We start from the raw sequence: 14140 nt of genomic DNA, 5'->3' as shown, positions 1-14140 counted from the left end.
GTTTGGTTTTGTTGTCATTGCATTCGCTTGGTAACTGATAACCACAATGCTGAATTGTTTACAAACTAAATCTATTAGCGCAATCTGATGAAATTTCCACTAATGCTGACTCACTGCTGACTAACTCAAATATTAATGGCAAAATGCATAAGCCTGTTGACAAATAAGGCCTTTCCCGCTTTATGTATAGGTATTCAAAGTCCTTACTTATGTGAAACAGTTTGATAATGCAAAGAAATATCTAGCGATTAGTTGGTGCTCAAAACAACAGGCTGAAGAGCAGACCTGAGTTTTAAGCAGAAGATTTGAAAAATACCTTTCAGCATTTCCTTGAAAATGAGATTATACTTTTCAGAAATAGTAGACTACCTAATCCGTTTTTCTAGGATTTGAAATATTAGAACTAGCGTTTTTCAATGCCATCCCTTTAAATACACCAAAGAAAAATGTTCTTTTTTAAATAGATATTGAAAAATATTTTAATATAAAAAATCATTACAACTATTCTGTTTTTTTGTAGGGGATAACCCCTTCCTCACATTAAATATATAAACTTATGTTTGTTGCCATATTGGGGTTTTTTCTTTTTTTTATCGATTTTCTTATATGCTTATTAAATCAAAACATTTGACGATTGTTCAACAAAAAGTACGACCAGGATACAGTATGATTCAACTACAATATGTCTACATATATTTATGGATGAACTTTATAAAGTATGATGATGAAATTGAAATTCTTAACACGAAGTTTGACGTACATTTGTATTGGATATAATGTACGGTTGGATGCTAAGACATACGGCTAAAGCAAAATATATGGAGCATCTATAAATGCTTTTCTCAATCATTACATTTGCTGCCTTGATTTATTGTTAAATATGTAAAATTATTAAAATATGTAAACGTTTAGTTTCAACCCTCGCCCAAAGGCCTGTTTTAGTCTGCTGTCTTAGTAATTACATTTTTTAGGTATGTACTGAATGAGAAGGTGTCGAAAATGTATTCCGATAAAAATACAAATGAGTTGGAATACGGTTGGCTGTATAGATGTGTATACTTCCATTTCTTATATGGAACGCATCGTGTTCTGTTTTCGATTTATGTGCATATTAATAGATTGAAAACGATTATATATTTCCTCTTCCTCTTTTTTGATTATGGCATCTTTCAGTCAATGACCACACGGGTAAGGAGTATGCCACGCTTGCTCAACCATAATCTATAAATAAGGCACATTTCTTTAAGTATCAATCTAAAGAAGATTGCAAAAGACCCTTACCCGAAGCCAGCTCCCAGCAGCAGGGACAGAACGTTGGTCACCAGCAGCGAGTACAAAATTTCGCGGGAGAACAACGAGTTGGAGCCCAGTCGCTTCAAGCGGATGGAGTAGCCTGTGTTAGACTTCTTCTTCTCGTCCTCGTCGCCTGTATCGCCACTAACAGTCTCGAAGTTCCAGCTTCTGTAAATAAGAGTTTAATGAATAAAAATATTTTTGTGAAAAGTTACAATGCTCCAAGCTTAGTTCTAGTTTAAAAACCAAGAAAATGCTCTTAAAAACTGTCATTATACGACTTAGCTAAATAACTATATATATATATCTTTCATACTTCGGTGGCTGCTCCTCGGCATTGCGATTCCAGTTCTTTAGCCAATCTCCATTGTCTGCATTCTGTTTATCTCCTCCCTGGCAAAAGCAAAAAACAAAGACTGGCATTGTTAACAAGACCACCTCGGTTCCGCTCCGATTCTCATCTCTTACCTTGGTCCAGTAGTTGATGTACACGTTTCTGAGCTCATCGTCCGGACAGAGCTCCGACTGGGGACTGTTCGGTGGACTTTTGGGGCTATCACGGGGCGTATCACGACGGGAGCTGGCCAAGGAGACGACACGGCTCGACTGGTTCGACTCGCGCTGGGCCTCACGCAGAAGTCTGAGGTACTCCTCGCCATTGTTGAATGGCAACGGAGTGATTCTGTCGGGGCTCTTGATGCCAGCCATTGCAGCTGTTGTGCTCAGTTCGATCCAAGATTCTAAAAAGGGCAAATAGCAGCAAAAATAGATTAGCATGGTAAATTACTGAACCAAGTGGGTGAAAACTAAAGCTAAATGGGGTAAAAACAAGAACCAAATGGGGTGTAATTGAATATTTAGTTGGTTGCATTTGGTGCTAGTTATATGTATATATAGCATAAGCCCGAGTGTCGAAACCTTTTGGGGCGTGTTGAATAAACATAAGAAACCCGAATTCGTTAAACCTTAAAACACAGACAACATTTGCGTTTTAGAGAGTATGTACTTGGCAACATTGACAATCTTTAATAAATAAGATATAGTCATGAGTCCAATTCAGACGAGAACGTTCTAGGTTCATAATTGAACAAAATTGAAATCAACAAATTTAAAAAAGATTGCTTACAAATTTTTAAACAGAACATTTCCATGTTTTTTACTGACTTACTACTTGTCTTAGTTTTGAATGGTTGGTGTAACAATATAGTTGTGGATTGTAATCTGCTTAACGTCAGTTTAAAGTAATCTCTTGTCTAAAATTACACTGGCTGACAAAATAATGTACATTATGTATGTAGTTTTCTTGTTTACTTAGCAAGACAGGCACTTTTAAAATCACTGTGCGGCGGCAGTGGCTCTAAAAATGTGCCATCGTCACCCTTTTAGCTTTTGTTTTTGTTTGTTTAAACGTAAAAACATCCTAACCACACGTTTGGTTCGTTAGCCGATCTATAATATGTACATTTGTGTATATCTGTTCGAGTGCTCGTGCCCCATTGATAAGGCTAAAAACCCCACAACTCGGTCGGTTTCCGTTTCTTTTCGGCATATTGTGTATATAAAGCAGCACACATGTTTTGTTTATAGTCTATACAGTCGATTCTTATCATACGCCACAGAGAAAATTTCATTTTCAAAACAAATTGAGAAAAAAGACAAACTGGCGATGCAATATGGGCACGAGAAGCGTGTAAGTCACTCGATGACAGCGGGGCTCGATCGGATGTTAAGGAATACAGTAGAACTTTCCTAAAAACTACCTAATAATGGGGCTTTTTGTAATTTCTTGCAGCAGAATAAGTTTTGAGTTTTTGTATATTCTACACAATTCTGCACAATTTAAAAACGTTTAACATTATATTTTTAAGTTGTTCCTAGGACTGTTTCCCTCTTTAGTTATCACTTTAAAATCAAGTAATTTAGACATTTTCGCCGTGGAATCAGTTAGAGAATAGTTCAGATCACTCACGTGGCAGACCAATCATGCTGACAATCGAATACTAAATGCAGTGTGTAGACGAAAAGGATGATGCATTTATGATGGACATGTTGCGAAAATAGAAAATGGTAAATGGAAATGCCCGCGGGACAGGTAGTCGAAGTTTTGCACAGGTAAACAATATTTGAAGCGTTATCGGGAATCCGGGTTACAGGTACGAAAATGTGCATCGAAAATGGAAAGAAAAACAAAAGCAAAAGCGTACCGAAGGGTGGCAAAAACAAAAACAATGGCTTTGTGACTCACGGCACGTAGGCCTCTCTCCTTCTCTCTATCCGCGACTTGCCCTCTCTTTCTAATACCTTCCGTCTCTCTCTCACCCCTCTTTCAGCCCTTCCTTCTTCGGGCTTCGTCGAGTGTGCATCTTGATGCGCAGCTGTCCAAAAGACCCTGAGTTGGGCCCATTGAACCGCTTTTATTATTGGATGGATGACTCCTCGGTATCATGATACGATTTCTTACTTAGTATATTGCACAGTGCACAAACAAAAAATTTGTCTGCTTAGTTGGTCATTCATTTCGCACATGTTTTAAGGTCAAGAAAAACCCCTAGCCGGCGTATAAGCAACAAGATGCTTTGGAGGCTAAATATCCCTTTGAATCGTATATTTCCTTGAGAAAGGAATTCAACAAGCAATCTGTGGCTTATAAGGCTAAAAAGTGATGTATTTCATAACATATGGTTCGATTTTGGCACAAACTGATTAGATTAATACTGGATGGAATTTAATTGAACACACAAATTCAGGTTGAACCGGCATTACTTTTGTGAGTGATTTTGCAGAACTGTAGTATAATTTCATAGTCAACAACCTTTTGGACAACAAACAAAGTGCTTTTACGCAGTCTACCAAAAAGATTATAGAATAAAGATAATCCTTCAATATTTTTTTTGCGATGTAAATTTATTCATACCAGATCCAAGCAGTTAAGAGATTTTAAACCATACATATGTATGCTGAAGTACTTTGCAAATGTAGGTTATCTTATAAATTATGAGTTTAAAAGAATATAACCTAATTTTTCGGCAAGTGTAAACGTGGATGTTGATAAAGTGAGCAGTCAAAATACAATTGAAGAGAACGCCAAAGGCGCAATTTCTGGAAACGACCGATAGGGAAATGCCCTCCCACAAAATGTATTTATTTACGAATTATTTTAGCAAGTCAGACAGAAGAAGAAGAGCGGGACCGAGAAAGGGAGAGCGCAAAAAATAAACCACAACTGACGTCAAGCGGGCCAAGTGCAAAGTAAAGAAACAAGACATGACATGAATGAAAGAACAGGAGCGGGGAGTGAGGCTGAGAGAGAGAGAAAGGGTGCGTTGGCAGCTTCTTTGTTTTCATTCGGAGTTTTGCGGATTCTTTGTTGTTTCCCTCTCTTTCTCTCCCCCATTGCAAGAAACAAGTGCAAAGTAAACAAATAAAAACAGAACGAAATCAAAAAGCAGACAAAGCAAAGCCTTGAAAAAAATGGGATGCGGATACCAGCAAATTACAAATAACTCCATAAATACATACACATGTTATAGATACACTCACAACAACAACAACAAGACGGCATAACGGGTTACAGTGTTATTGTTATGATTGCAAAAAGGGGAGACGCAAAAAAACACGAATGAAAGAGCAAAGCAGACGAAAACAAACAACTTACCGCCCAGCAAATCTTCGCTCGATTTTGGTGTCGTAGACATTTTGTTTTTGTTTATCGGTATGTGTGTTCAACACGTCAACACCAAAGATAACTTGGGTTTATTGCCTATTAACTCGCTTTAAAGTTAAACTATATATAATATTCTTTCGTTAGTTTGACCAAGTTTTTTTGGCCTTCCGTATGTCTGCCTGTGTTTGTGTATTCGCTTTTGGTGTTTATGTATGCGTAGGAAAATGCGTTTTACTTTTCGTTTGGCGCTGTTTTCTCCGCCGCTGCGCTCTATTTGACTATAACTAATTGTTCCGGACTGAAGCCAACTGCTGGAGTTCCGAAATATTGCAACTTTGTTTAATGCTTCTCCCGAAGCGACTGGCGTGTTACTAAAATTAAACACAATTCGTTCCTACGCACAAGCTTAATGCGTAGTTTAAATCTTTTGTTGCTGTCCAGTGTGACCAGATGGGAAAAGGTAGCAATCCAGGCGCGCAGTCGATGTTTTTTGACATCTGGCAATCGGGTTTTTTATTGGCGGCTATTTTTGAACTTTGTTGTTCTTGTGTGTAAGCTGAATATTAAAAACATACAATTTTACATTAAATCCGTCCTTTTTTTTATTCTCATCTTGTTTTCAAAAACAAATCAAACGTTTCCAAATCACTTTTAGCTACATTTCGGATGAAATAAAAGTTGTTGCCTTCCACTATAGTCTTTGGCGATATGTACAGGTCTTTTTGCGGATCATATTGAGCTCTTCCAAGCAATTTGAGGAACTCATGACGTTCCCGCAGTCGAAACTCGCGGGACGCCAAGAGTTCTGGGCACTGGACAATCTGGGTATGCGGAAGACCCATATCTTGATGAACATAACTAAATCGCTCGACAAGATCATCCGGAGCTGCAAAGATAAGTTGCTTAAGCACAAGTGTACTTAAATTTAGATAGACTTACAAATCATCAATAAGCGGGGCTTTCGTACCACCAGGGCACTTAGCTCTTTGGCATTGAATCCCATTTCCTCCTTTAGGGTGAAAACAGACTTCCGCAGGTGCTCCATATTGTAGGTAATAGCATTGGGTTCTCTGGTGGCCAAAAGTCGGAGATCATGGCCACTTAGTTTGAACTCCTTTTGGAAGTAACCCAATCTACGATCCACGCGCCTTGTGGAGAACATAAGCCAATAAGGATTGTGGGTGAAAATTCTTTGCCTGGCTTCCGCCGAGAATCTCTTGCTTTTAAGGTAGTCCACTCTGGTCTGCAAATCATCCAAGTCCTCCTTGAACAGCAGCGGGTTCTTTGTGAACATCCTGCCGAAGTCATCAGGTGATATTCCCTGATCAACCAGGAAGGTTATATAGGGTTTCACATTCTTCTCGAAATCCAGCTTCAGCACAAAGTCCCCCAATCCCTTTCGCCTTTCTATACTGTGCAGATCCACTCCCAAACTTATCAAATGCTGCAGGGTACTCGAGTTATTCACATAGGCCGCTAAATTGAAGGAGGGCACATGGGCCTCCCGGTTTCCGAAATCCAGGGCCACTTTATTGGAACCTTCATGTTCAGCAGGCTCTTTCTTTTTGTCATCATCTTTGATGCTTGTACTCGGTGATGCTAGCACCGAAATCTCATGTTGGGTACTTTGTTCTCCTCGCAAATTCCGTATTTGAGAGGTAAATGCTGCGTTTTGTGAATTCCTCAAAATGTTACGTATTGCTGAACAAAACATGCTGGAGGCGTTGCCAGACTGCGAAAATGTACACAGCAGTCGATTGCCAAAGAATTCAAGTATGGTATCTTAGCTTGAAATAGCTAAAATTAAAATTTGAATATTCGCTGATATTAAAACATATTTAGTAAAATGTACATTTAGTACATGTTTAGTAAAATCGATTTTAATTTAATGGGTGTTCTTGAATAAAAATAGCCTTTTTAGATAGTTTTTATTTGTATTCTTCAGATTTTTTTCAAGATACATTTTTAATAGCAAATTTTTAGTATATTTGTTAGTCCGACGGTATATTTTAACGGTTCCAACCACGGTCACGCTAGGTCTGATCTTGGATTTATTATGGTGTGAAAATTCCGGAGCATAAAAACAGAAGAAATCTTTGTATGTGCCAAACCCCAGAAGAGAGCCGGGAATCCAAGTCAGCCACCTGTTGAACATAATTCAACCACAGCATAATGGACAAGTTGCGCCGCGTGCTGAGTGGAGATGAGCCCACTCCGGAAGAGGAGAGCAGTATCATTACACAGGTGAAGAAGTTTCTAATGGGACTGATCTCACTAAATACCTATAACCAATTCTGGGGATTAAGGATTTATCATTATCGCGTCGCTTGGGAGCTGGGAATCACATGGGATCACATGGCGACCCAAGCTGTGTGACTCAACGCTTAACAGTCCATTTAGTTAATATCAATTATTTACGCAGATTAACGACATGTCCACTTTAAGTTGGTCCACTCGCATCAAGGGATTTATCATCTGCTTCGCCTTGGGTATTTTACTTTCCCTACTCGGATCGGTTGCCCTATTTTTGCACAGGGGAATTGTGGTCTTTGCGGTCTTCTACACCCTAGGAAACGTCATCTCAATGGCCAGGTGAGCGCGTTACTGGTTCAGCTCTCACTTCACATAGACCGGCTAATAAGTGTCTCTTCTCGGGTTTCAGTACTTGCTTCCTCATGGGTCCCTTCAAGCAGATCAAGAAAATGTTTGCGGAAACCCGGCTGATCGCCACCATCATAGTACTCGTCATGATGGTCCTGACGTTCATAGCTGCTATTGTGGTAAGGTGTCCATGCTCCAACCAAAGTTACAATTATTTAGGTTTGGACTTTTAAATTGCACTTTGAATGTTTTGAAACATTTATATATAATTTTAAATACCTAACTTTCATACCTATAGCATGTCGCATTTGTTCGCAGGTTTTGTAGACGTTTCCTTTATGTTTAAAGTTATACATTTTTACTCAATGAAATAGCGGGAGAAAACGATTCCAGACTTCATAAAAATACTTAAAGCCAAGTTAAATGAAAACTTTACCATAACCTAACAGTCATATTCAGAATATTGGTTAATTTTTTTATAACTTGAGCGAAAAGAGTACGAGACTATCGATGTGTTGATTTGATTTATTATTATTTTTGTTTGATTTGCTTTTTTGTGTTTGTTTTTAGTGGAAAAAGGCTGGACTCACGCTAATTTTCATTATCATACAATCTCTGGCCATGACCTGGTACTCGCTGTCGTACATCCCCTATGCCCGCGATGCGGTCAAGAAGACCGTGTCGGCAATCCTGGAGGTCTAGAATCAGTTGCGCTTCTGTACATAACTTGAAAAAGCCAGATTGGTTGGGAGCTTAAGCTAAGACAATTAAATCATTTGTATTAATCTAGCACTAGAACATAGCAACTCCTTTATATTCTCTTATTAACAAGTAATTCCACTTTTGTCTTTTTAATAAATATATATATATATCTTTTATACATATATATATATTTACATGTTATGTATTTAATTTAATCAGTACAGTTTTCTTTAGTGTATGTACATAATTCTCTTCTCTGTTTTGGTTTTTAATTTAAAGAATGGCCTGATCCACTTTGTTTCTGCAGCTTTCAAGTTCTTTCTATATCAACTTCTTATTTTACTTTCTTCTCTTTTTGCGGCGACAATTTACCTAGAAAAGTGAAATGAATGAATTGTAGATCAAAAGTAGCAGATATAAAAGTTAACAATAAGTGGTTAGACAATCTTAATTTTAATATCGTAGTGCATGATGTTGGGTGCATCAATGGAATTACTCCTTTGCAAATGTGCTTTTTTGTGGCAATGCAATCCGAGGGGAATTGGAGAAAGAGACAGAGAAGGGGAGAAACGCAAGGAGATTTTAAATGGAGAGCAAAGAGTTGAGAAAACAGAGTGATTAACCATAAATTGAGCCAATAATAAAGAAAGTCAGCAAGAGCAAAAGAGAAAGTTAGTCATAAGGCAGGCAACATTAAAGGGATTGAAGTGATGGAAATTTTGTATGCCACAATTAAGGAAATGCCAGTTATACCATTTTAATAGATACCCTATTTTCTGAGTTATCAAACATAGACAGCAATGGACATTTTGAATAACGATATACAACCATTGAAAGAATTTTTGACAATGTTTCTCACCCCATTTAATGTTGCTTGCAGTTGTTAAATGGCTATACATACCTTTCGAGGGCGAGGATGATGTGGCAGGACTTGTTTCTTTTCTTTTTGGGGGTGTCGATGAAACCTTTTTGAGCTGCCGCTGCTGAAAGGATAAAATATACAAGTTAACAAACATGCACATCTCAAGTGGTATTAAAATTAGCTTTTACCTGCCAGTAAACCGCGAGGTAGACAAATGCCACCGAGATAATTACTTGGACAGTCAGCCACAGGACAATGTTGATGGCTTGCGTGCGCTCAAACAACTCCTTGCCATTCTTGATGCACAGAATAGCTTCGGAGACCATGATGGCGCCGTAAACCCAACACTGGGTGCCGACTCTCTTGCAGCGTGTGTCGGTGACATATACGTAATATTGCCTTAGATTCAAAGTATTATTTGGATAAGATTTTATAGGCGACAAAATGTTTATAACAGAAACTTACCTAACCGAAGGCGCTACAAACAGACCGATGAAAATGAGGCGACCTATGACAATGAAGTGATCCGGTGGCATTTCAAAGATGTGCTTCAAGAAGAAAGTGTTCAGCTCGGTAACTTGCCAGAATATCACAAGCTGAATGACGGCGGCAAATCTCATCGCCGTGGACTTGGGATCCAGCCAGCGAATGGCCGACCAGCTCTCGGGCGTAAACTGCAGCATGGCACGTTTGATTTTACCCGTTGTGGTGGATATGTCCTTAATACTGGCCCACTTGTACTCTCGCATCTCCAGAATCTGGCAGATCTTCAGACCCATCCAAATTCCGAGACCGTTGCAGATAATCACATCCAGGATGAGAGCATCCCACCAACACTCAATGAAGTTGGGCAACAAGTGTGCAAAGGTTATTTCGGTAATCTCCCACATGACGGAAATGGCCCACAGAATGCCCATGTGACGGATCAGGATGGCCTTAAAGGCCCAGCCCAAGAAGTGACCCCAGGCAAACACGTCCAAGTGGCCTTTAACACGATCCCAACTGATGTCCGAGCAATTGACGCCATATTCCTGTAAATTATGGTAAATTGATGGTTACATTTTAGCCAGTTCATTTCAACGAACAACTTACCTTTTCCATATCGATGTGGAAGTTCTTCAACTTTGGATCAATCCAGTAGAATATGCTCCTGATAGTTGGATAGTTTTGGAACATCAGGAATTGTAGCGTCAGCAGGTACAGCACAGAGCATCCGAATAATATCCGCCACACGGCGGGATGTGGTCGTGTGAATGGTCCATTGGGAAATGCAATCACCGAGATGATCAGAAAGAAGAACACAATGCAGAGGAGTCCGGCCCAGAGATTCTCATCCACGTTCGCCTCGTTTCTGTAACGAAATTGCATTGCTAAGTGGATGATCTTGGCTTCCAATAGCGCTACTATTTCAGTCATAGTATTCCTTATCAGCATAGCACGTTTTTCGATGGGGTTTGGGGGTCAATGGCACGATGAAGTGAACGTCGAGTACATTACGTATGTGTCTTAGGCAATTCTACTTTCATATCGGTTCGCTAGTCTAGCGCATATATGTAAATATAGATATATATATATATATATATATTAGTTTCGTTTTTTGAACCTTCGGCTGTCTGAGTTGACACTTTTGGCAGAGTATTCGTGATATTTTTAAGTGCTTAATCCCAGTACAACAACTAAAATATAAAGGCACGTGGGGCAGATTTTGTATTAAAAATTAAGATAGGGTACAAACCAGGATCTTTATTGATAAGAAAAAGAAAAAAAAAAAAAGTGAATTTTTTCGGCTAGGTGATTATAGTGATGGTATTAACCCAATTCATTTTTGGTAAATTAAATTTATATAATATATATATTATATATTATGTAATGGATTATTTCTTAGTTAAAGCAAGACCAAGCATTTATAAGTTGTTCGCTCAGGAAACTTTTTCTACATGCTGAAAGATTGAATAATTAGGTCTACTTTTTACAAGCTAATGCAAAATAAACTATTGTTACTAAGGGGTAACTGGTACAGACCAGTTATGTAATACTGATAAGGGTTAAGACCAGTACTATGGAGCTTAACGTACTTTTCAAAGGGAGTAATCAGTAATGACAGATATGGATTTACAAACTCTTATTTTCGGACAGCGCGCATTAAGCGTAAGCTGGCATATCTTATGATTCAGTCGGTACAATATAAAGACCAATATACTTTTACCTACAAACTTCAAACTAACAGATCTTTAATCAAATTAACGAGGACACAATACCCGCATAAACGTTCAATGGGTTAACAAGCAAAACTCAGCTGACAAAGGCGAAAAACAATGATTGAAATAAACAACAATAAATGGTTGAAATTAACAACCAATAAGCAATGAAGTTGCGTTCTTTCTAGGATTAATGAACCTTCATTGGTATACGAACATCCCAACTGTCTTTCCTTGCCAGAGTTCACAATGGGTTTCCCAGCGTGTTTATGGGCTTCTCTACTCACCTGACGAACGCAAAGTACATGACGGCGAGTACCGAAACAGCCAGCAGGGTGATGGTGTGTGGCTTGTAGAAGAAGTCCAGCGATATGTCGTCCACAGGACGTTCGTTGACGATCACAAATGTCTGGGCGATCTCATCTTTTCGCTTCCTCCGTGCGCCTGCACTGCTGCCACTGCCATCGCTACCATCCCGCCGCTTGGTGGGCGTAGCCGGGGCACTAGCCGCGCCCGATTTGTATGCAGGATGATCCCTCTCAGCATCGCCGGCGGAGGAGGAGGTGGTGGGCAGTATCGCATCGCCCGACGAGGTCGGTGTGCCACGTGAATTGGTGCGCTTCTTCATCGCCTAACTAAATTCGATTATCAAATGTAAGCGGATGGCGTGATGTGGTTGTTGTTAGGTGGTTGGTGGCTCGGAATCGGATTCGGAATCGGCTTGGTGGCTAAGTACATGCGGGGACAGAAGGTTGCGCAACATTCGATTCGATTCCACCAAGGCTTCCCACTCTCTGGTCTCCTCGCAGCGGTTTCTGTGGCGCCCGGCTCGGGTGTCCTCGTTTGATATGGCGTTGGCACGGCTCCTGGATCCTCGATTCGCGTTCGATCGGCGCACGTTTATTTTATCATTCGCCAGTTACCGTCCGTTGTTGTCAATTAACATGCTGCGCGCGACTTGGACCAATAAAAATCGACACTTGCCGGCGGTGGTGTTGCCGGATGGCTGAATGTCTAACTTGATAACAGGAGCGTTGCCAGATGAGGTGCGGTACGTAGGCGGTGTTCCGGCAAACTTATAATGCCAAATGTTTTATATTTTCCCAGAACGAACTTAAAAAGCAATGCGGAACAATGACCACTTAAGTTTTACATTTTGGAATTTACAGCCCTACTTTACCGGTTATAACGTATTTAATCTAGTTATATTACAGGATATATTATTGTATTGTAATGGTATCTTAGTGCCATTTATTTGTTTGTTTTTCATCAGATAATTTGTATATTAGTTATCATCAAAACTCCATTAATGACAGAAGAGGAATAAAATGATTTTTTGTTTACAAGCAGATAAATAAAAATGATTGAATCTAAAAAACATGCCAACCAAACAGAGGTCTCGCATAATATTACTCATTTCAGATATTGCAACCTAATAAAATCCTGGAACACCCCTAACGCTATCACCGTAGCCCTGAACAGCTGATGGCACTTGTTGACCAAAAAGCAATCCACGATATTGTATTGATTTCGGAATAAGCTGAAAATCGTCTTAAAATGCTAGAGAAGGTTAAAAATATTATCGTAGTGCTATCAGGAAAAGGCGGAGTAGGGAAATCCACAGTAAGCACCCAGTTATCTCTGGCACTGCGAAAAAACGGATTTAAGGTAAGTCAAACCATTTCACCACAAAAGATTACACAGGAATTTCTTAAATTATTAATTCGCTTAATCACTAGGTTGGCTTGCTGGATATAGATCTGTGTGGACCGAGTGTGCCATATCTACTGGGTCTGGAAGGACGGGATATCTTTCAGTGCGACGAAGGATGGGTTCCTGTCTATACGGATGAATCCCAAACCCTAGCGGTGATGTCCATTGGGTTTTTATTGAAGAACCGCGAGGATCCGGTCATTTGGCGTGGCCCCAAGAAGACCATGATGATCCGGCAGTTCCTTACCGATGTCAGATGGGATGAGCTGGATTACCTTATTATCGATACTCCACCCGGCACATCGGATGAGCACATCACCGTAATGGAATGCCTGAAGGAGGTCGGTTGTCACGGAGCCATAATTGTGACCACTCCGCAAGAGGTGGCCCTGGATGATGTGCGCAAGGAGATCACCTTTTGCAAGAAGACCGGCATCAATATCTTGGGCATTGTCGAGAATATGAGTGGGTAAGTTCGTTGAGATTGTTAAACCTCATGTCGGTCATCAGAATGAATGTTTATTTGTGCGGAACAAATTGAAAATACCTACAGTGCTGGCTGTAACGATAGGCATCTAGTATCTTTTCCCTAACGAAAAAGACTGACTTATTGAAAATGCAAATAAAGATATTAATTGGACGCTTCTACGCGTCAAATTTACGGCAGGGCGACACCTGTGGACTTTAACCAGGTGATAATATATCTCTTGTTTGACTAAATTATCTTATATTTGATTTCCACAGGTTCGTGTGCCCCCATTGCACCTCGTGCACCAATATCTTCTCGTCAAACGGTGGCGCCTCACTGGCAAATTACGCCCAAGTACCACATCTCGGAACTCTGCCCATAGATCCCCGAGTGGGCGTTTTGGCGGGAAGCACTACATCCATATTGGATGAGCTTCCGGATTCCACGACAGCGGAGGTGCTGACTCATATAGTTGAGAAGTTGAAAACGATTTTCGTCTCCTGAATAAACACAACCACTTTTATATCCTAAAAACGTATCTTTAAATTTACAAAACAATGGGGATTTAAATATTGTTCAATACTAAGTTTATGGATATAACAATTTCCATTAGGAAACGATCTGATTGGTGACAGTCA

The 14140-nt window shown here is 39.8% G+C and overlaps 5 protein-coding genes across 8 annotated transcripts; 2 read left to right on the top strand and 3 right to left on the bottom strand.

The window, feature by feature from the left end:
- Nucleotides 1-452: 452 nt before the first annotated feature.
- LOC120448633 (BCL2/adenovirus E1B 19 kDa protein-interacting protein 3) lies at nucleotides 453-5370 on the bottom strand. Of its 3 annotated transcripts, none has more exons than XM_039630756.2 (5): nucleotides 4949-5370; nucleotides 1762-2033; nucleotides 1610-1686; nucleotides 1282-1461; nucleotides 453-1221 (listed from the first exon to the last, which is right to left on the bottom strand). In XM_039630756.2, the coding sequence occupies exons 1-5, from the start codon at nucleotides 4986-4988 to the stop codon at nucleotides 1170-1172; spliced, it is 621 nt and encodes a 206-aa protein (XP_039486690.1). In that variant the 5' UTR covers nucleotides 4989-5370; the 3' UTR covers nucleotides 453-1169. The 3 variants fall into 3 exon arrangements, with proteins under 3 accessions (XP_039486690.1, XP_039486692.1, XP_039486691.1); XM_039630758.2 differs by having other exon boundaries at nucleotides 5193-5369; XM_039630757.2 differs by lacking the exon at nucleotides 4949-5370 and adding an exon at nucleotides 3263-3409.
- A 164-nt stretch (nucleotides 5371-5534) lies between these two features.
- Nucleotides 5535-6682, bottom strand: LOC120448632 (transcription termination factor 3, mitochondrial). Its single transcript, XM_039630755.1, has 2 exons — nucleotides 5897-6682; nucleotides 5535-5843 (listed from the first exon to the last, which is right to left on the bottom strand). Exons 1-2 carry the CDS (start codon nucleotides 6669-6671, stop codon nucleotides 5566-5568), a joined length of 1053 nt encoding a protein of 350 aa, XP_039486689.1. The 5' UTR covers nucleotides 6672-6682; the 3' UTR covers nucleotides 5535-5565.
- A 294-nt stretch (nucleotides 6683-6976) lies between these two features.
- Nucleotides 6977-8475, top strand: LOC120448803 (vesicle transport protein SFT2A). The gene is made up of 4 exons (XM_039630993.2): nucleotides 6977-7201; nucleotides 7380-7549; nucleotides 7620-7737; nucleotides 8129-8475. The coding sequence occupies exons 1-4, from the start codon at nucleotides 7130-7132 to the stop codon at nucleotides 8258-8260; spliced, it is 492 nt and encodes a 163-aa protein (XP_039486927.1). The 5' UTR covers nucleotides 6977-7129; the 3' UTR covers nucleotides 8261-8475.
- LOC120448802 (phosphatidylserine synthase) lies at nucleotides 8473-12346 on the bottom strand. 2 transcript variants are annotated; one of them, XM_039630992.2, is made up of 6 exons: nucleotides 11608-12346; nucleotides 10215-10473; nucleotides 9588-10153; nucleotides 9311-9521; nucleotides 9162-9240; nucleotides 8473-8632 (listed from the first exon to the last, which is right to left on the bottom strand). In XM_039630992.2, the coding sequence occupies exons 1-6, from the start codon at nucleotides 11946-11948 to the stop codon at nucleotides 8595-8597; spliced, it is 1494 nt and encodes a 497-aa protein (XP_039486926.1). In that variant the 5' UTR covers nucleotides 11949-12346; the 3' UTR covers nucleotides 8473-8594. The 2 variants fall into 2 exon arrangements, with proteins under 2 accessions (XP_039486926.1, XP_039486925.1); XM_039630991.2 differs by having other exon boundaries at nucleotides 8477-8632; nucleotides 9162-9243; nucleotides 11608-12343.
- Nucleotides 12347-12805: 459 nt separating this feature from the next.
- LOC120449962 (cytosolic Fe-S cluster assembly factor NUBP2 homolog 1) lies at nucleotides 12806-14036 on the top strand. The gene is made up of 3 exons (XM_039632664.1): nucleotides 12806-12988; nucleotides 13060-13502; nucleotides 13778-14036. The coding sequence occupies exons 1-3, from the start codon at nucleotides 12878-12880 to the stop codon at nucleotides 14004-14006; spliced, it is 783 nt and encodes a 260-aa protein (XP_039488598.1). The 5' UTR covers nucleotides 12806-12877; the 3' UTR covers nucleotides 14007-14036.
- The last annotated feature ends 104 nt before the right edge of the window (nucleotides 14037-14140 follow it).

The sequence above is a fragment of the Drosophila santomea genome, chromosome 3L (assembly GCF_016746245.2).
Source record: "Drosophila santomea strain STO CAGO 1482 chromosome 3L, Prin_Dsan_1.1, whole genome shotgun sequence".
Taxonomy (NCBI): Eukaryota; Metazoa; Arthropoda; class Insecta; order Diptera; family Drosophilidae; genus Drosophila; species Drosophila santomea.
Note: the sequence above shows the minus strand (reverse complement) of the source record. Positions and strands in the feature narration are given on the sequence as shown.